We start from the raw sequence: 20,934 nt of genomic DNA, 5'->3' as shown, positions 1-20,934 counted from the left end.
AAAATAAGACTTCAAGTCTTATTTAGACTTCAAGTCCATATTGTTCGAGGTAATAAATAACTTTAGACTCTATGATAGAGTCTAAGTAAATTACTGTAGGTTGTTTTAGCAGTGAGGGGCTTTAAAGCTTCTGAATAACCTTCAGCCAGATTGCCAATCGCCGTATAATTTTGAACGGATGTATTAACTAATATAGCAAAGTAAAACTTGGTCGCTTGCTAAGTCCACAGCAGAAGCAAACTCAAGCTGATGAGCTGGTTGCCTACCTGTTCTACCACTGCTTAATACTTTGCAACAAACAAACAGTGTTTTTCTCTCACAACATTAAATATCAGCATAAATTAAATTTCAGTGAAACGAACAGATAGGCTGAAACAAACTCAAACTGGTGAGCTGGTTGCCTCCACAATTCGGATCCAGTGGTGTGTGGGTAACTCACCATTGCTACCCCCTACTGGAACTGCAGTGGCACTAGCATACCTTCAACGTCTCTCATCGATGCAACACATTCACTCCCTAACATGTATGCAGAATTGCGCATGCAGGAAGTGAATTTTCTCATCTAAACAGTCCACCACCAAACCTACATCAAATAACATAACTTCATGCATACAAGAAAATACGAATGAAATATCAAATAAGGTCAAGTCAGCAAAAAATTCTTGAAAGGTAGGGATTCCATAATGCTAAGATCCATTCGATACATATAGCACGACAACCCTAATATAAAGATCCATTCGATACAAATAGTAAACATGGTTCTTCGACCAGGAAATTCTGCTTTTGCCATTAAGCAGTGAAACCTTCCGTTTAGCCACTGGGCGCAACAAAATGTTTTTGCCATGCACACCGAGGCAGGCCTTCCCCAGACAAAAGGCCAACGGAATTTCATCACTCTTAATGGCAAAAGCAAAACTTAGACCTTTCTTTGACGTTACAGCCACAAGAACAAGCAAGCAGCGGCAGGACAAAGCAAAAGGAAGACCTAAACGGTCCAGATCCTAGTACTAGACCTAATAACCTATAATCTAGTTTGTTTGCAGCTTCACGGTTCTAAATTCAGTGTTGCATCTGCATTTGCCTCAATTTCCTTCATGCTCCTGACCTTGCATCTCTTCTTCGTTCCATCATCCAGCAGTGCAAGGTCTTCCACGACCCCAATATGCGCGTACAGCAGCTCTTCCAGGCTCTCAGTAGAGGCAGCCTTCTTACCTTTGCTGTCTCTCATCAGCTGGAGCTCTTCCTTGCCCTGGTTTCTGCTTGAGAAATGGGTATGCACTCTCATGGCTTCCTGAAACCCAGATATTGTTGGCTGGAACTTGACGAGGAACACGCTCTGATTGTCTGGTCTTCCATGGCTAACCCTCGCCTTCTCAGGTGGTACGCCTATATCTGGATGAGCAAGACAACGTAAACAAATTTTATATAAGTCAAACAATACTAATAACAAAATATATAGCGTGAGGATACTTATACGAATTATTCTGCACCACAAAATTGTAACAAAATAATAGACAAAAACATTCATTTTGCTCTGCAAAAATACTACTAGAATTGCAAAGGAACACACAGAGTATGCTAACAGAAGACAACATGAGCACATATTTAGCCACTATCCTAAGTTGCCATACAGAGAAACAAGATGTTAACTACGTGCTGCACAGATAGGATCTTTTTAGTCTCAGTGAAAACTAACCTGCCAATACACCTTCAATTTCTTTTATGGACACAACCTTTGCACCAGTATCCTTTGCCTCTTTACCAGTCGAGCTGTTCTGTATCACAACAACTGGAGGCCACAGCATAAGATCTCCCCTCATGGCATTTACTTCCTCGGATGGAATGGAGTGATGGGCTTTAGAAGTGTCTGGAGCAACATGCGAATTCCACCCCATCAGAACACAGAGTGCTTTGTGAAACCCCAAATGTTTTGTCCTCAAACCCGCCTTGCATGTATCATAAGCATGTGCTAGCAGTGCATCCAGGTCTGGAAACTTCCTTGCTACACTGTTGTAGGAAGTAAACAAAAAAGCAAAATAAACAGAGTATTTCTTCAGGTTAGAATCTCAAGTGATTGTTCAGTCGATGAAACTATGCAGGTAAAAGAAACTACATTTTGACAATCCTCTTCAGGGCATCATGATCATGATCATTCACATCACAGTATTGAAAACGATTCACAAAGGGTGCAGCCATCAATTTTTCCAAAAAAAAAAACAAATGGAACACAAAGAGCCAATAACAAACTAAATAATCAGAAGATAAAACTTTGTAAAAAATTTCGATCCCCAAATCTCCGCCGTACTAATCCAGAAACATCCAAGCAATGTTTCATATAACTGAACCCAACCTCTGCCGCACCAACTCAGAAATAATGGGACGCACTACTACTGCGCACCAACTCAAGGAAATAATGGGATGCAGTACTACTGCTTCAATAAAAAAAACATTTGGACCAATGCCTGAGCTTAAATTTGATGTAAATTAATCAAAATACAGTGGCATTTGGTTAGGACAAGCAAATAATCAAATTTGCAGCATATTTCACTTAGTAATCTAAGTTATTGTTGAAAAAAAATAAACCAAACACACCTTTTATTTGATCATAGAAAGGTTTCGATAATCACTGATAGAAAATCATATAAATAAATAACTATAGCTAAGTAATATGCCTGTATAAGTGGTGTGGTGTATTGGTACTAGTTGTTATACAAACACTATTTAATTTAAAACCTATAACATGAAAAGGACAGCAGTCTATATGGAGCTGATCAGTACTGTATGTACTAGTATAGATACCATAGCAAAACTAATTAGATTTCAAGCATTTCAAATGCAAGAGTAGAATTCATGGTCAAATTACCAGGACAGCAAAAGGTAAGATACTTATCAAAACAACAGCATAAAGCCCTACTTATAGTTTAAACAAAACCCTTGGTTAGTTCAGACCAATAGCTCAACCTACAGACTCTAGCAAGAAATAAATAGCAGCATGCCATACAGGCCATGCATAGCTCAGGCTACTCTACTGCTCCAGACATATGTAAGCAGCAACCTTTGTCATCTTGATTTGGCAAACCTGTGCACGCATGGTTTTCAAACTGTGCTAGCGAAATTCTAATATACTGGTACTGGTAGGCTAGGTACGGTCTAAAGAAGTAAACATGCTTGAGGGCTCGATAAAGAAGTCATAATGTTATTTCTCCAATCAAATTGCCGAACTTGCACAATGGTCTCCAAATTGGCACATGTTTAATGGTCTCCAAATTGGCACATTTTGCCTGCCGAGTGTGTTCAGTCCATGTTACCAAGGAGAAAGAGCAGTTTGGCAATGTGGCTACCTGACTTCATAGGGAAGAATCGTGTTTGGTGCCAAAACATTATCAAGTATCAACAAGAAGTTCCGACAACCCAACTAACTCATGGCAACGACACTCTGGAGCTAATTTCTCATCAACACAACAATGCTGTTACTTTTACTTCCTTTCAGCCGCATTGTACAAACACACCTGAAAGACTGCAATGCAGCACGCCATACAAGCTGCATCACCATCTGATCTCGCCACATGATAGAATGGCAGTTCACAACAAAGACCAATGCTTCAAACCTTTGGGCGCCAATGTTTGTCTGAATCCTTACAAAAAGCACCAACATGCTTTAGAGATGTGAGTGAACATTGAACCGAGAATGTTACCATAGTCCAGCACATTCACATGATGGTTCGTCAAAATCTTCATTATGCATACTCAATCCCATGAGCAATGTCCATGTTTGTCACCGGGAATGCCATTCCCATTCCAGGAATGTGGGAACAATCTCATCCCCAAAGTGAAAAAAAAACTTCCTTAAGGAGCGTACTATGTTCCTTGATCCCCGTTCCACAACCTAATCTTCCCAGGAACTTTGTGACTACACCCCATGAGCCTATTCCATCCTACTAATCGCACATATACATAATAACGCAACCCACATAAAACATGTAGGTTTGATTTAACGAGGGCCAGAATGGGCACTAAAGCTACATAACATTCTGCCAATTTCCTAGAGAGAAATATCAATTATAACTCAGTATGTTAATCTAAACTATAGGGTTAAATTATAAAGCTTATCTACTGTATAAGGTGCATTTTAATGTTACTACAGGAGACACTTTTCCTTGGATGTCTCCATTCCAGTCACCATACCCAGCAAGTAGGCAACTGCTAACGAAGTCATAGGAGGAACTGTTTAGTTCGCAGGCAAAGAAAGACAAACCTGCGACAGACACAGCAAGACAAAGATCCTTTTGATGCCTCACGGTATTTCTTCTGTGTAGCTGGAGTCTCATTTAATATCTTTGCGTACTTAAGGAATGATTCCTCAACCTGTTTACTGAACTCCTCTGAACCTTCTGGTGGATCTTTCTGCAGAGAAGGATCCTCGTACTCTGGAGCATCTTCATGCTTTACTTCAGAACCATTAGGTTCATCTTTTGCTGACTTTGAAAATTTATTTGACCCTAGAAATTCATTTCTATCTGATGGGTACCCACCATTGAACTGATGAGGAGCAGTTCTCAGTCTCTTTTTTGCACTCTTAGTCAATCCTCCTCTTCCTCTGCCTCTTCCTCTTCCTCTTCCAAGCATGGGAGCTTCCCCAAATTGTGAGTGAGAATTGGGTCTAGACAGCCTCTGATACATAGGTACGTGTTTTGAATACCCATAACCAAAGATGTCAGAATGAGGATGGTTCCCCCGATCCATATCAGTCCATTCCCCATTGGTTTCATGTGGCAAAGCAAGCCTAGAGAAAACATCACCATTAGTTGGCACATCATGTCTTTCATCATATTCATCATCATAAAACATGTCATATCGTGACATTCTTGATGGGGGTAGATCATATTCATCAATATCATCATCATAGTGCTCATGTCCTGCAAACCCATGATCAGCTTGATACACATCTATCTCATGATCATGATATTCAGGACTTCTGAACCGTTTCCTAGAAACCATAAGGGAAGCTTCTTGGTCACATGAGTAACCAAAAGAATCAAACTCATGCTGACGGGCTGCCTGCCTCACAATTCCAATAGGTTCAGTTCCAGGGGAGTGGGAGTACCGATCATCACCACCCCTTACTGTTGGGTACTGTACAGAAGCATCGCCATCATAAGGATGTTGAAATAAGTGCTCTGTGTCCTGATGCATGGCTTCAAAGCTACCCTTGTCTTCTTCAATCCTACGAGATAACCTCAGATTGTCGTTAATCCTTTCATCCCTGAGACCTCTCAAAGATGTTGAGCCTGATATGTGCCTTGAATTCAGTGGGACATTCCCACGTATGTTCTCTGATGCAGTATATGTATCATGTCCATCATACTCCAAGGATGCAGCTCTTGGTGTATGCCTAGAGTGTGTCTGCCTTGCAATATCCAATAATGTTTCATCACCATGACCACTGCCATGCTCTAATGGACTTCCTGATAACCTATGAGGATGGCCACTCCCATACCCCAGTGAGTCATGAGATGACCTGCCAAGGCCATCCATGTTGTATCCGTTGCTTGTCTCGTAGCCAGGTTCAGTGTGCATCCTGTATGGATGGTGGTCCTTGGCAGGCAAGGCTGAGGAAGGATCACCAAGGACCAGGTCAGACTCCAGCATACCCCTACTAGAGTAAAGCCTCTCCATTTCTCTAATCCTCCCAGCAGGCACATCATCAGCAGAATAAAACCTTTCTGCACCTCCACCTTTCTCAACAACTGAGTCCCTACTGCCAGAATAATGCCTCTCAGTATCCCTACTCCTCTCAATGTATGGGACATTCTTGTTGTACTTAAAATCGCCATCATCATGCAGCCGCTGGGTGCTTCCTGCACAATAAATATCACTAGCCTTCATGGCAGATCCTCCTGTCAAGAATCCAGTCTCGTGCGGCACAGAGGGATACAGAGGTGGTGGAGGCGAGAAACTGCGGTCTTGGGAGTACATGGCACTAGTCCTTCCCGTTTCAGTTGCACTTATTCTGAGAGTAATGCCATCACCTCCAAACAACTCGTTCTCCTTTCCGATGCTCCGCGGACCAGGGCCGCCCCCAAGGTAGTCGTCCTTGAGAAGGCTACAGTCCTCGCGAGAGCCGCCAAAATAGTCGCTTTCCTTCCTCCCGGCGCGCAGGGATGCCGGACGTCCGAGGTCGGAAGGGTGATCAGGGAGCATGTAGGCCGGCGGGGAATCGTGGCCGAGATCGGCAACGCGGCCAGGGCGGTCGTACCTGTCGCGCTCCTCGCGGTAGGGCGCCCTTTCGTAGTCCCTGGCCCCGCGGGGCGAGACGTATTCCCTGCGCCCGCGGGGAGACGCGTGGCGGTCGCCGCCCGGCAGGCCGAAGGCATCCTTGTGCGGCGCATGACCACGGCGGGGCGACGCGTCGCGGTCGCGGTCGCGCCGGTGCGGAGGGCTACGGCCGCCGCGGAGCGGGCTGCGGTCGCCGTATCCGATTCGGCCGCCGCGGGGCGGGCTACGGTCGCCGCCGTAGCCGATGCGACCACCGCGGGGCGGGCTACGGTCGCCGCCGTAGCCGGTGCGGCCGCCACGGGGCGAGTCGCGGTCGTTGTCCTCGCCCCTGGAGCGGCGCGGGCGGCGGTCCGGGGACGGGGTGCGGCGGGAGCGGTAGTCGGGGCGCCTACCACGGTCGTCGCGGTAGGAGGCGCCGCCGTAGCGCGCGTCCCTGCGGCCGGAGCCCGCTCCTCCACCTCCTCCTGCTCCTCGCCCTCCTTTACCTCCACTTCCTCCGCCTCCGCGTCGCATGGCGCCGGCGCCGGCGAGGCCGCAGCTACGGCCTGAGAGCAGGTGGTGCAGCGGTGGGTGACTGGCTGTGGGATCGAGACGGGCTTCAGATCCAGGCCTCAGAAGGTCGTACGCATCAAGGTGGCGGCGGTTGTGGCAATAGTCGTCGCCGTAGTGACGGGCGAGGGCGATGGGGTTCGGAGGCGGCGGGCGGAGAGGAATGGAATGGGGATCGCCGTGGGTTCGGGTGCGGGCGGTTAGGGGTTGGCGTTTTATGCTGCTGATGTGGTGGTGGGCCTGCACTGTTTAGTTGGGCCTGTGGAGCCCATGTCCGAAAGCATAACAAAGTCTTCTTCTTTTTTTTTTCCCCGAAGAACCAAAGCAAAACAAAGTTAATCAAAGGCCACAGATCTTGGTATATCAAGGATTTTTACTGAAAGTTTATTCTTCACTGCTGCAACAGGCTCTCCACCTTTCGTCATGTATGGACTTAGCTCCATGTGGTATGGTGACTTTAGCGACTGTTTTGTGCGTAGCGATAATATCTTAGGCGCTCACAATGCAGACTCTATCATAGAGTCTAAAGTTATTTATTACCTCGAACAATGTGGACTTGGAGTCTAAATAAGACTTGGAGTCTTATTTTTTCTACCTCTTTCTTCAATAAATACGGTGCCACATCAGCAAAGTACTATAAATAATATGTAATTAATTGTCTTGGACTCTATGATAGAGTCTTGCATTGGGAGTGCCCTTATTAGTCCCAAGAACTTGTAATTCGGCACCCCATTGTTTGGCTAGCCTTAGCTTGAGTTGTGACTTGGGACTCGGATGATCTGGACTAACCCTCTACCAGAGTTTGTAAATAGTTTTGTGGCTTGCGATGTTGTCAAGCACGTGGTCTTAATATCAGGGCCTTAGAGCCGAAGGTTGATTCAAAAAAATAAAGTTAACCAAAGGCAACCCACAAAAAAAAAGTTAATCTATACCTATTTATAAAAAGAGAAAATTTCAGTCTGACAATACTTTTCTACCCTGCCTATCCACCATGTCCGCTTCGGTAGAATCAGCGCTGGTACGTTGTAGAGGAGGAAAAAAGAATAAAAACTTTTCTAGGGTTCCCAATATAAAATCTCTTATACACATTAGAGCACGTTAAAAATAAAGAAAGTGCAAGGGCCTAATTGCAAATTTATCAGCCAAATCCGGCCGCACCGTAGATAGACTACTGGAAGAGGGAAAAAAATAGAAGTTTTTCTAGGGTTCCTAATGCAAAATCTCCTATAAAAATTAATAAATATATAGTAATTCATAGAAAAATCTAAGAATTACAAAACCAATTTTGTTCAGCTCCACACATTTAGATCTATATAGTAAACAAAAAATATCATAAATTTTAGTATATCTTTTTTGCTCGTAGATGCTTGCCTATGCTTTTTAGTGTAAAACTATAATTGTAGTTATCTTGCTCCAATTATTATAAAAATTTTATAATAGCCTATTTAATATGATACTTGATTTGTGGTAAAAGTTTTAGCACAGTTCCTGTATATCTCACTGATTTACTAATTTAACTAAAATTATGCTTGATGATGCTTTCACTACCTTTGCATGATGTGTCGTTATGTCATATGAACACTTAAGTCCATGTGTTTATAATCTACATACATTTAACTGATATATCATATTTCATAGAAATCCTAATCTAAATAAAAAAGTAAAGCTACCAACAAACTTCTCATGTTTTAATATAATACTAAGGTATATTAAGAGGTAATATTAAAGTAAGAGAAGGTTTGACTAATTTCTATTTTTATTATTAAATAAATATGTCTCCAAGCTATATACTATTTTAAATATTAACTATCTAATACTATAGATGTCATGGTTATCAATATAAATTATGGACTTTAAATTTTATAAAAAAAACATAACTATAAATAGAATGTAACATTATGTCATAACTTTCTATGGCCATTTGATGCTTTTCTCCTGTTGCAGCGCACAATAAAAATCAATCTCAAGATTTACATAGACTTCAGCTTACCAATAAGCTTCTTGTATTTTCACGAACAATGCACGAAGTTACGGTACACTTTTCATTTATGTCTTTTTTATTATATATATGATGATTAGATTAATAAAATATGTCAAAGGAATGAATCAATTATGAATAATTTTTCTTTGTAACCATCTCGGTTCATTCGTCTCCCCATGCTTCGGTGCTCGTGCTTTGGTTTTTCCTCTTCCCATGGGCAACGCCTCGCAGGTAGGATTATCGTTATCATTGGACTATCATTTCTCACAAAAATATAAATATCATCTATATGTCCCCTACCTATTAAGTTGAGGATTTTGTATTTATTTGCCACCCTTAAGTGTGCCATTCGTCCTCGTACGAACCAATTTGTAACGAATTTGTGTATGGAAGACGTGATGCGGATAAATTTTAGACTTCCCATATAAATTCTACTGTTTTTTAGAATAACAGAGGTCGAACCAGACTTTTTTATATTCAAATTCGCTAAATAGCGTTTGGACATTATGGTTACGGTTAACTGATTTTTTTTAAAAGAAAAATACTGCTAAATGACTAGCAAATTCAATAGATAATCTCAAGTGAATAGGCATTAGTCAAATCCCATATGGTAGAGATATGAGAGATGAGAATATTTTATGTGCTTTATTAAGGGCATGTTTTGATCACTAGAGCTAGCTATTAGTTGGGGCTAAAAATTAGCTAAGTTAACTTAAGTTTTTTTAATAAAAGCTTCATTAAGACTTAGGATGGAGCATCTTACATTCAGGAGCTCAAAAGGGCTCCAAAAAATACGAGAAAAGACATCATTTGATGGGGCTGCTAAAGCTCTGGCTCCTCCATGTACTTATAGTATTGATATTCAGGCCTTGTTTAGTTCCACCAAAAACTCAAAAAATTTAAGATTTCTCGTCACGTCGAATATTTAGACACATGTATAAAGCATTAAATATAAACAAAAACTAATTATCCAGTTTGCCCGTAATTTTCAAGACGAATCTTTTGAGTCTAGTTAGTCCATTATTAGACAATGTTTGTCAAATCCAAACGAAAATGCTACGGTAGCGAAAACCAAAATTTTTCTAGAACTAAACAAGGCCTCGATGTTTTTATCTTATTTTCAAAATGAACTAGGAACCGTGGCTTAGCTACCCTGTTTCCAGCTCATCTGCGCACTGTAGCAAAGATCCAAGACCTTGCATCATAAATCAATCACACGTCAACATCGAATAAAAACAATATACAAGGGGTGATGGTTTTCCACTATAATAATTGACAAAATGCAGAAGGAAATAGTAACAAAACTTACAGGCAAGACTGGAGCATCCCTTAAATATCATGATTCATAAATCATAATTACAAGCCTCCTAGAAGTAACAAAGCTTAAGGATACCATATCTACCAGCTAAAATGGATACATGGTCGCGTCCAATCATCTTTTGGTGGGTATGACTATGGAACGGCCACAGTGAATTTATACAATTTTATGTGTCTGTACAAGAGCATATCCCATTATTCTTCCATGCCACAAAACCGGCAACACTGGCCCTGCTTCCTGGGAACATCTACAAACAAATGCTCACCTTCAATACTTGCAGCCTCCCCTTGAAGTTTCACGTGCCATCAATCATGGAATAAGTAAGATCCATGTCCACTGATGCCACGTTAAGCAGAAATACCCACAAGAATCATCCTGTTGATTCGTCATGCAACAAGAACAGACGATGGCTTCTTGAAGCTGGAGCTACTTGCTTTATTCGAAGATGTGATCGCCCTATCCTTTGAGACAGGGCCTAAAACAAACTCTGAAGGATTTGATTGTTGATTGTTTTCACTCTGGTCTGGTCGAACCCAGATTTTGACGAGGCCCTCACGGCAGATGGTGAGGATTGATTCATTGGTGAACACCACGCCAGATAGGGGATCAGCATGTACTCGGTGGGCAACAAGGGGCGAGAGTTTGGGGACGTCTCGCATTCTAGGAGAAGGTTGCAGAACACCTGTCGGAGGGCATGCATTGTCCCAGTGCGCGGAAGGGCTCCCACTGCTAAATGTCGGTGAGGCACTTGAAGGATGCCGTAGTGGGACAACAATCTCGTCCAGTGCCAGGTCCCACAGAAGTAGTTGGGTGTCCTACAAGTATGTAACAGTGAAAAATTTATGCCAGCAATAAATCATGTTGCAAGCAAAATGCCAACTTGCAATCTAAAGCTTGTCATGTGGTCATATTTAAGCTTATAGTAGTATGCTCAAGAAATGATATCCAAACCAAAAGTTCTAGGCAAATAACTCCATGCCAAAACAGGAATATGCAAGGAAAATGGCTGCCCAATACTTATATTTACTTACATAACATAAAAAATCATAAGAAAATAACCCTGTCAGTACTGAAAAGAAGTAAGCAAATTGATCAGTTCCACACATTTCAACAGTGGACTGAGAAATCTGCCCACAGCTCCATTAATATTAGGTCTCAAAATAAACCAGCAAGGCAAGAAAATGGAAAGGCTGGTCTTCCAATTTCAGGTGTCATTATTATTTTTATTAACAAAATCAAGTATCTTAGCCTTCTATAAATATAGTTAGGATTAGAGCTTGCAACAATTCCCATATGTTTTGAACATACATAGGTTGTGCTGTAATATTTCAAAATTCAAACTACAGTTCTACTATATAAACTAGGCATACCTGACCAACAGAACCAAAACGATAGACATTTTCTCCATTTCCATCAGAACTTGGTGGGGACCAATATGAATCAAAAGCAACTCCACTAACCTGCCACCAGAAGAAAAATAGCCTCATTCTCAATGAACAAGATTTGACAAGAGACACTGAGAAAGTTTAAGGCAGGCAAAACTATTACCCATGAATTATGTCCTTCACCCCAAGCAACTATCTTTCTATCATCCATGCCCCATACCTGCACAAGATCATCTTCACCACCTGTTAATAGATATTTTCCATCCGAGCTGTAGACAGAACAATAAAAAGGTTAGAGGCTGAAATGTTATTTTGTGTGACAAACCCATATAATAGTGATAAAACATTTGCAGATACATAGATCAGTGAAGTATTGAGGTAGAGATCAAATGAATGAGGCAATGCAACTTTACTGAAACTGGGATATTAGACCATGGTGCCGAGCAAAAAAAAATGAATTGATGAAGAAACCATGCTACAAAAGTGTTGTGAATCACATGACTAAAAAAGACACCTGTTAAGCATGAACAACCAAGGGCAGATGGAAGCCAACCAGTGATCATTAGAAGTTTAGTAGCAACATATTTTAAGCTTTGAGAATTGAGGCTGAGTAGGAGCAGTCAGCAAACTTAGTTGCCAAGCAGCACAAGCATGAGTCATGACTAGCAAGTACCACAAAACATAAAATATGTGGATAGAAGATTAGAGAGCATAGCAAGGGAAACAAATAGGTGGATATATTTCCCAAACAAATCAAACTACACAAGTCATTCACATTTACCTCCAAGTGCAACACAACAGTGCACCATAATAACTTCTTCCACCAAATATTAGTTGTTCCTTTGAAAAATCAAAAACTCTCAAATAACCTGCATATTGTTTATCAGTATTTCGATATTAGTTTAAGAAAGAAAGAAAATCGGTGGAGCCTATGATGAAGTAAAAAAACTTGAGATGCCTAGGGCAAAGCAAGTACCATCTCTCCCAACAGTCGCCAAGTATGCGCCATCTGGTGAAAAGGAAATCGCATTGATCGAACCTTGACATATATGCCATCTAGCAACTGGGTTGCTCTGCAATGTTATTCATAACATAAATCCCAGTTAATTATGTTGCACATTTCATGGCCAATCATGTTCTATACTTTGATCAAAACTCTTCTAGTCAAATGTCAAGCAGGAATATTTACAAGATAATCTAACAAGTAAACTCATAGAACAATAAAGTTCTTGTAGCACAATAGATTCTACATATAGTGGTCAAACCAGTAACATTGCCCAGGTGGAGGTAGTACAAAAGTATAGTGTTCAAGACAGACAGCATGCTACCACAAATGTTGCTGATGCTTGGAGCAAACACTGAAATGCAAGCATAAATCAATTAAGTAAAAAATTAACACTTAAAAAATTAACACTTCTAAAGGACAACTTTTGTATTTTAGTTCAGTCACTTATGCATAGGTACTCTGCACCTGGAATCATTTTAATGGAGTGCTGTCTTAAATACTTGTGTCATTATGTGCAACTTTGACAGGAAAAGTAATTGCCATGGTTTAGTATCTAACATAATGCTGCGTAGAGCTGAAGGGTTGAGCTATTCTCTAATACTAACAACCAAAAAGAGCACATATTATAATGTTAACTGATGCTAATGGCTAAAGCATCTTGCTTCACCAAAGTAATGCACTTTAGGAAAGGAAAAAGTCTACATCACCCCCTGAACTATGGGGTAGTGTCTACTTTACCCCCCGAACTATGAAACGGTCTAATTTACCCCTCTGAACTATCCAAAACCGTTCAAATCACCCCCAGGTGGTTTTTGACGGTAGTTTGCTACAGTAATCATAGTTTGCTACAGTAATTGCTGTTTTGATTTTCCCTTTTTCCTGTTTGTTTTCATATAATCTTTGAAAAAACATAGTAAATTACAGAAAAATCATAAAATAGAAAATCTAATTTTGTTGGACTCAGCATGAGTAGATCTACGCAATGAATATATAATATGGTATACTTTAGTATAAATTTCGTACTCATTTGATCATATATAACTTAGTTATAGATTTGTTCAGGTTTATGCTTGTTAAATATAAATAAATTTCACCATAAATGTCATCATAAATAAAGTTCAAGCATAGAATAATTAGTCGACCATAAAAATTTCACCACAATTGGACCATAGAAGCTGCAGCTATGAATTATTCCAATTAATTATAGAGAAAATTTGATTTTTTCTAACTAATTTAAAGCTACAGAAAAAAAATATACTAAAGTATACCATATATTATATATTCATTGCATAGATCTACTCATGCGGAGTCCAACAAAATTAGATTTTCTATTTTATGATTTTTCTGTGATTTACTATGATTTTTCAAAGATTATATGAAAACAAATAGAAAAAAAGAAAAAGTCAAAACCACAGTTACTGTAGCAAAACCATGGTTACTGTAGCAAAAACGCCGTCAAAAAACGTCCAAGGAGTGATTTGAACCGTTTTGGATAGTTCAGGGGGTAAATTAGACCGTTTCATAGTTCGGGGGTAAAGTAGACACCACCCCATAGTTCAGGGGTGATGTAGACTTTTTCCCTTTAGGAAACCAGTCACAGAAGAACCTAAAATACCTTACTCGACTTTGCATGTGCAACCATAAACTGGGATTGATCCTTCACAGCTGGAAACGTACAGTCTGTGTTCCCATCCTTGTTCTTAAAACAACAAACGATAGAGCATCAATTCAAAATCAACCAAAAGTTCAAAATAAAGTCTGCCAAATTATTATCAAACTCTATAACTAGCAGCTGCTCACTTTATCATACACGTACAAATTTCCATCAGAATGGCTAATGACGAAAATGCCTTCACGCTCTGGCACCCATGCGACAGAAGTGCACCGACTGCAAAACATTAATATCCAAATCTTAATTAGAGATAATTTAAATAAATAGAATAAGATAGGCATCCACATGGACTATAACAAAACAACATTATGCTTATATTGCACTGATATCAAGCTTCAGATAGCTTGGGTGCCACTGAAAGAAGTTCCAGAGAAGCCAGTTAAGAAAACTACTATCGCTTTAATTTCACTAGCAAACAAGTTTAAGGATTCAAAGGCAAGCAAGCAGCTGCTTTTTATCACCAGAGGATGAGCATGCAAAGAATTAAATTATCCAAACTTCAAAACGAGATTGCTTCAGGCAACAAAAGCAAGTTTGGGCTTCGAAAGTGCTCCTTGAAAGCACAATCGAGGAATATATATAGACATAGAACCACAAGAACTGGCTCCACTAAGATTAGATTCATAGCATTGCTGAAGCACACATTTATGTCAGAACTCTAGTGTAGAAAGCTAAAAAAGGCCTATCATGGTGGGTGCAGGTAAGTTTGCTAGCTACTAAACTTAGCCTCATATCTAAAATCTGAATTTCGGAACTTAAAACCACATAAGAATGATGCGTTCATGTATCCATATTAACAGACATTTACCTATGCTACCTTGATCATGTCTGAATCTGATATGCAAAATCACGGAACAGTAATATAAAAAACATGTAATCTAAAATATTTATGAACAATGTCGATAGATAGATCATAACATGTGTCAGGTATGTCATTCAAATTAATAATGATAAATTCAATCATACCTTCCATTGGGCGAGACATCTTTATCACCCTTATTGTAATGTAGAGCTGCCACTGGTTTTCTTCCAGGATCTTGTAACTGTTGCCTCAGCGACATTGAATAGACTGCACAACAGCCCATAAAAGAAACGAAAAATGAAGGTCTCATACTTATGCACAGTCCAGTTCGAAGCATAAAAGGGCTCAACTAATCATCTCCACTAACCATCCCCTGATCCCATCCCAATGATCAGGTCATGCCCCTCTTTGGCCTCTGGGTCGAATGCATGGCACAGTGGGTTTGAGTTGCTGAAATGGATGGACTTTAGTGGATCCTAGTGCAAGTAAACAGATGATCAGAAAAGAGCAAGACACCAAAAACTGTGCGTAGCTTGCATCCAGTAAAACAACTGAATACCTTCTCCTGAGAATTGAGATCGCTGATGAATAGCGTATCAGCAGCATTGAATACAATATATGTACCCTTGCCATCATAATTTGTGGCACCTTGTGATCCACCAAGGCCTGTAGATGTACCAAGGCCTCCTCCTCCTCCTATACGGCTGCTTCCAGCAACAGCCCGGCCAGCGCCATTGCTGCCGCCAAAGCTAAGCGCCTTGCTCCCATTCCCACTGCCCAGCAGCCTTGCTGCCGCAGACCGCATCCCACTGCTGGAGCTTGGCGTTGATGGCTGGGAGCCCTGGCTAGCAGGCTTCTCCTTGAGGTATGCCACTGTCAACTGTGATAAAAAAAAATACAAAGCAATCGCCATCGTAAATCATTTCCCAATCAGAACATAAGCCTGTTATCAAACTGTAGAAGCCCAAAACGTATGGCAGAATAGAGAAATAAATCAACAGAAGTCATTAATATCTTATTCTCCACTAACATAAAGCTTCCATTTATTTATTTATTTATACTGAAACCAAACAGAACCACGACTTAAATGATGAAGCGTCCAAGGAACCAACAGCTAAACTAAACCGTCCAAAATGTCTAAGATAATAATTCTATTCTGTAGCACCAAGCACATAATTCTACAATCAGTGCCGCAAATTTGCCTCAAACGGATCGTGAATCCCAATTAAAATACTATTAGCGGTAATGAAAAGCAAACCAAAAGCATCCATCCAGCGCAGCAGCCCGCGTACATCTCCTAGCAGAAGCACTTCGGAACCGTACCTGGGATACGGTCTTGCCGCCGTGGCTGTAGTGCAGCACCGCGGAGTGCGTCTTCTCGTACTGCAGCTTGTACCTCCCCTCGGGCGTCTTGAAGTAGGTCTTGAGCCCCGCCGCGGCGCCGCCACCCCCTCCCGCACCCGCACCGGCACCCGCGCCCGGCCCCACCCCGGGCGCCCCCGCCATGCCAGGCGCCACCGCTGCGTCCCCGCAAGCAATTCCCAGCCGCAACCCTACCGCCGCTAACTCCGCCGGCTCCGCGCCGGTCCCCGGGGACTAGGGGAGCGCGAGTAGGTCTTCCCGGAGGCGGAGACGGATCTAGGCGGCGTCGGCGGCGGCGGTGAAGTGGAGGGGTCGAAGAGCGGTGGCCGCTGGCTGGGTGGCTGGCCCGATTTGGGAGAAGAGACCGAGAGGCGAGAGTCCGAGACGAGACGACGATGAATAACTGCTTTGGTGTAGTTTGAAGGCGAAAAAATAATTAAAAACGATGTTAATGTTATTTTTCAGCTATAAAATTAAATAAAATGGCAGCAGAAAAAAGAGCGGAGCCCACCGGTCAGCGGGACCGCCCGCGCGCGAAGGGGCGTTCCGTGACGTCACCGAGTCTCATCCTGCCCCTCCCGCCGACGTCCCTTCCTTTCCTTGTCTCCCACCCAGCAAAAGTTCTTCGGAGCCCGGGAGGCGTCTCGGGAGCATGGACCACGGCGGCGGGGGAGGAGGAGTGGGTGGGGGCAGCCGCCGCCGTCGCTGGCGGCGGCCACGGGGGCGACGCGGGGCCCGGCGTGGCCAAGGGGCCGTCCGAGGACCGGCACATGAAGGTGAACGGGCGGGGCCGGCGGCTTCGGATGCCGACGCTGTGCGCGGCGCGGGTGTTCGAGCTCGGCCACAACTCAGAGGACGGCGAGACCATCGAGTGGCTGCTATGCTACAGCAGGCGGAGCCGGCCATCCTGGCCGCCACCGGCACCGGCACCATTCCGGCCAACTACTCCCCGCTCGACGTCTCCATCCGCTCCGGCGCCGCCAACCCCGCCGCCCGCGCCGCGCCGTTCTAGTGAGGATGGTTATTCAAAAATATTAGATATTGCAGTACAACATCAACCAGGCATCGAATTATATACCACCCAACTTCGTGTGCAAGCTATGCAACCACCAATTAAGGCCACAGGATCTAGATCCAACGTCTGAAGTTTTTTTTTACTTAAACCCCTCTACCTGTGGATTTAAATCTAACCCGTGTGTATCAAGATGGAAGGGTTTAAGTAAAAAAATCTCAGACGTTAGATCTAGATCATGTGACCTTAATAGGTGGTTGCATAGGTTGCACACGACGCTGGATTGCACAATATACGTCCCCCATCAAAAAATGGATGTGACGGGTTACGGATGTACATGTACTTCCTCCCTCTTCATTTATAGTTATTTTATAAAAATCTTAGACACTTAAAGTACCTTAAATTTTATTAACATTACTGATTTATATCATGAAATAGATATTACTATAAAAATATAACTAATGACTCTTCAATATTTTTAGAATAACTTATAATTTGGATAGAGGGAGTAATATAAAGGCCATAGTGAACTTTGATATGAGATAATTATATTTATTATTAGTGACTTCATATTTGTTTCTAAATTAATCTATACCTATCTATAAAGAGCCAAAATTTCAGTCTGCCCTCAATATTTTCTTCCATCTCCTGTGGCCGTTCGGTTTGCAGAATAGATCGCCTCCTCCCTTCAATGTTTGATCCAGACCGGACCGCGTCCAAACCAAATTCACATACCAAATCAAGTCCTACCTAATAGTAAAGAGGTAAAATTTCAGCTAACGTATTCGTCTGGAGTGCTTTTCGTCTCGCCTCTCCGTAGACCGGCTTCGAACACGTCTAAATCGAAATCCAAGTCGGACAATGCTATTGTGAAGGCAGACGCCGAACCAAAACAAAAGCCGAACCAAAACAAAAAGGTGAAGAAGACCAAACCCAAGCAAAGCCAACGGGATCTCCTGAATCTCCTGCCCGAGAGGTCATAGGGTTTCGCCAAAAAATCCTAACAGAGCTCCCCCCCCCCCCATTAACATTAAACATGGTGAGACCAGCTCGCTAACCAGCTCTCCGCCAATCGAGCACACAAAATTTTTGGAGAAACCACAACCCCGGATATACATCTACCTGTTGTGGTTGCGGAGGCGCGTCGGGGCCATCAGCTGAGCTGCCTTGGCACCCGCACTCGTCAGCCCCGAACTCCTCCACCTCTAGCTTGACCGCCATCGCCGCCGCGCGACGTGCAGGAGCCATGGCCAGCTGCTTCCCAAGCTCAGCAGATGCACACCATTGAGTTCGTTGGGATCGATCACCGGAACCCTAACCAACCCTAGCACTGACCGGTCCCGATCACCGTGACGGGTGAATTGAATCTGGCGGGCGAGCGAGGCGAGGCAGGGCGAATCGAATGATTCGATGGAGGAGCGCAAGGCAGGCAGACAGAGCTTCAACGGGGATGACAGCCTGCTACTTGGCCTTTTGGGGAGAAGTGTCCAGAAATAGACGCTGCCATGACGCGCACAAGAAGGCAGCACTGGTGGATGACTTGTGGGGTCGGATTCCCTTGGCCCCATGCGTCGGCGACAGGTGGTGGTGGCCGCCCCCACCACTAGGAGTGGATAAAGTGGCAGCGATTGTTGGATTGGATCCGGGCACGGTGAGAGTGAAGGGTCGAGATGGCGGACTAGAGGGGGGTGAATAGTCCTTTCTAAAACTTTAACACACCGGCTAACCGAAACAAATGCGGAATTAAAACTATCGGTCTAGCCAAGACTACACCCCTCTATCTAAGTTCTCTAGCACCTTGAAAAGATCCTAAACAAACAAGCAAGGTGCTACCTTAGCAAGAGCTCACCTAAACAATTCTAGGAGCAAGATCACACAAACCTATGCAACTAGTACTTTACAAACCGGGGAGCTCCTACACAAGCTAGTGAGGCAAAGCGCACAAAACCTAAGCTCACTAGCAAGCTCAAAAACAAGGCAACCAATGCCAAATTAGAGAGCACAAATTACTTAGCTCCACAAACTAAGCAATGTGACTAACAAGCTTACACAAACCAAATTAGTCACGCAAGGGGAACTACTTCTAGCCACACAAGCAAGAAGGTAACTAGCAAGCTACACAAGCTAACTAATTACAAGAGCAACTACACAAGCACAAGTATATGAATGTAAGAACAAGCTTGTGTTAGGAATTTGCAAACCAACGGGAAGAACAATGTTGACACGAAGATTTTCTCCCGAGGTTCACTTGGTTGCCACCAAGCTACGTCCCCGTTGTGTCAACCAACACTTGGTGGTTCGGCGGCTAAGAGGTGTAGCACGAACCTCGTCCTCACTAGTACACCACAAGAACCTACCCACAAGTGAGGTATCTCAATGACACACACGATCCAATAGAGTTGCTCTTCGCGATCCCCACGGGGTGAGCACCGTACCCCTCACAATCTCTTCTTCGGAGCACCGCACAATCTCCTTGCGTGCTTCGACAGAGTCACAAGCCACCAATCCGTCTAGGAGGTGGCAACCTCCAAGAGTAACAAGCACCACCGGCTTGCAACACGAACACCTAGTGCCACTCGATGCAATCTCTCAATGCAACGCACTAGAATCGCTCACTCACACAATCGGATGATCACTATCAAGCATATGTGAGTTAGAAGCTTCACTAGCACTCCCCAAGCATGGACACTAAGTCCCAAGGGTGCTCAGCACGAGCCAAGACCGGCAACCACTTCTATTTATAGCCCCAATAGCTAAACTAGTCGTTGCCCCTTCACTGGGCAAAAACCGGGGGCACCGGACTCACTGCAGGAGCCATCAGACGCTGGAACAGTGCGTCCGGTGCTCCAGAAACAGCCACGTGTCGCTAGCCGTTTGAACTCGACCATTGTCGCCAACGGCTACTACGCACGCGCGCCTGTACAGCACCACCGGACGCTCTACTGCGTTACACCGGACGCGTCCTGTGCGCACCGGACGCATACGCAGAGAGTTTGTCAAAACGCAGGATCACCGGACGCTACCACCGGACGCACCAGGTCGGCACCGGACCCTTACTCAGAGAACTCCGTTAAAAGCTCAGGAACACCGGACGCACCAACAGCGTTCGGTCAGCGTCCGATGCTGATCGTCCGGTGCACAGCTCTCAGCAACCGAGCTCCGGGGCAGCGTCCGGTGCCTCAGAACCGAGCGTCCGGTGAGTTTTCAGTCAGAAACTTTCTACTGGTGCATAGGAAATTTTCCACTGCCAAACAAAAAACTTTCCACCAGTATACAAGAAACTTTCTACTAGCGCACAAGAAACTTTCCACCGGTAGACAAGAAACTTTCCACCAGCATACAGGAAACTTTTCACTAGTGCACAAGAAACTTTCCACCGGCACAAAGGAAACTTTCTACCTCCTTAAGGTGTGCCAACACCAACAAGTGTACACCACCAAGTGCAAGTGTGTTAGCATTTTCACAAACATTTTCCCAAAGGAGTTAGCCTCTCAACTTGTCACGCCACTCGATCCTAACACGTATACAAAGTTAGATCGCTCAAGTGGCACTAGATGACCGATATGCAAAC

At 43.3% G+C, this 20,934-nt stretch overlaps 2 protein-coding genes across 2 annotated transcripts; both read right to left on the bottom strand.

The window, feature by feature from the left end:
• On the bottom strand, positions 611 to 7,250 carry LOC8079885. The gene is made up of 4 exons (XM_002441857.2): positions 7,203 to 7,250; positions 4,256 to 7,065; positions 1,697 to 2,007; positions 611 to 1,392 (listed from the first exon to the last, which is right to left on the bottom strand). The coding sequence occupies exons 1-4, from the start codon at positions 7,248 to 7,250 to the stop codon at positions 1,046 to 1,048; spliced, it is 3,516 nt and encodes a 1,171-aa protein (XP_002441902.2). The 3' UTR covers positions 611 to 1,045.
• On the bottom strand, positions 10,035 to 16,760 carry LOC8076287 (dystrophia myotonica WD repeat-containing protein). Its single transcript, XM_002441856.2, has 11 exons — positions 16,313 to 16,760; positions 15,549 to 15,869; positions 15,357 to 15,465; positions 15,154 to 15,256; positions 14,316 to 14,403; positions 14,131 to 14,214; positions 12,486 to 12,582; positions 12,291 to 12,378; positions 11,673 to 11,778; positions 11,495 to 11,584; positions 10,035 to 10,939 (listed from the first exon to the last, which is right to left on the bottom strand). Exons 1-11 carry the CDS (start codon positions 16,493 to 16,495, stop codon positions 10,511 to 10,513), a joined length of 1,698 nt encoding a protein of 565 aa, XP_002441901.2. The 5' UTR covers positions 16,496 to 16,760; the 3' UTR covers positions 10,035 to 10,510.

This window comes from Sorghum bicolor, chromosome 8 (assembly GCF_000003195.3).
Source record: "Sorghum bicolor cultivar BTx623 chromosome 8, Sorghum_bicolor_NCBIv3, whole genome shotgun sequence".
Lineage (NCBI taxonomy): Eukaryota > Viridiplantae > Streptophyta > Magnoliopsida > Poales > Poaceae > Sorghum > Sorghum bicolor.
The sequence above is the reverse complement of the archived record's forward strand: the minus strand, read 5'-3'. Positions and strand labels throughout refer to the sequence as shown.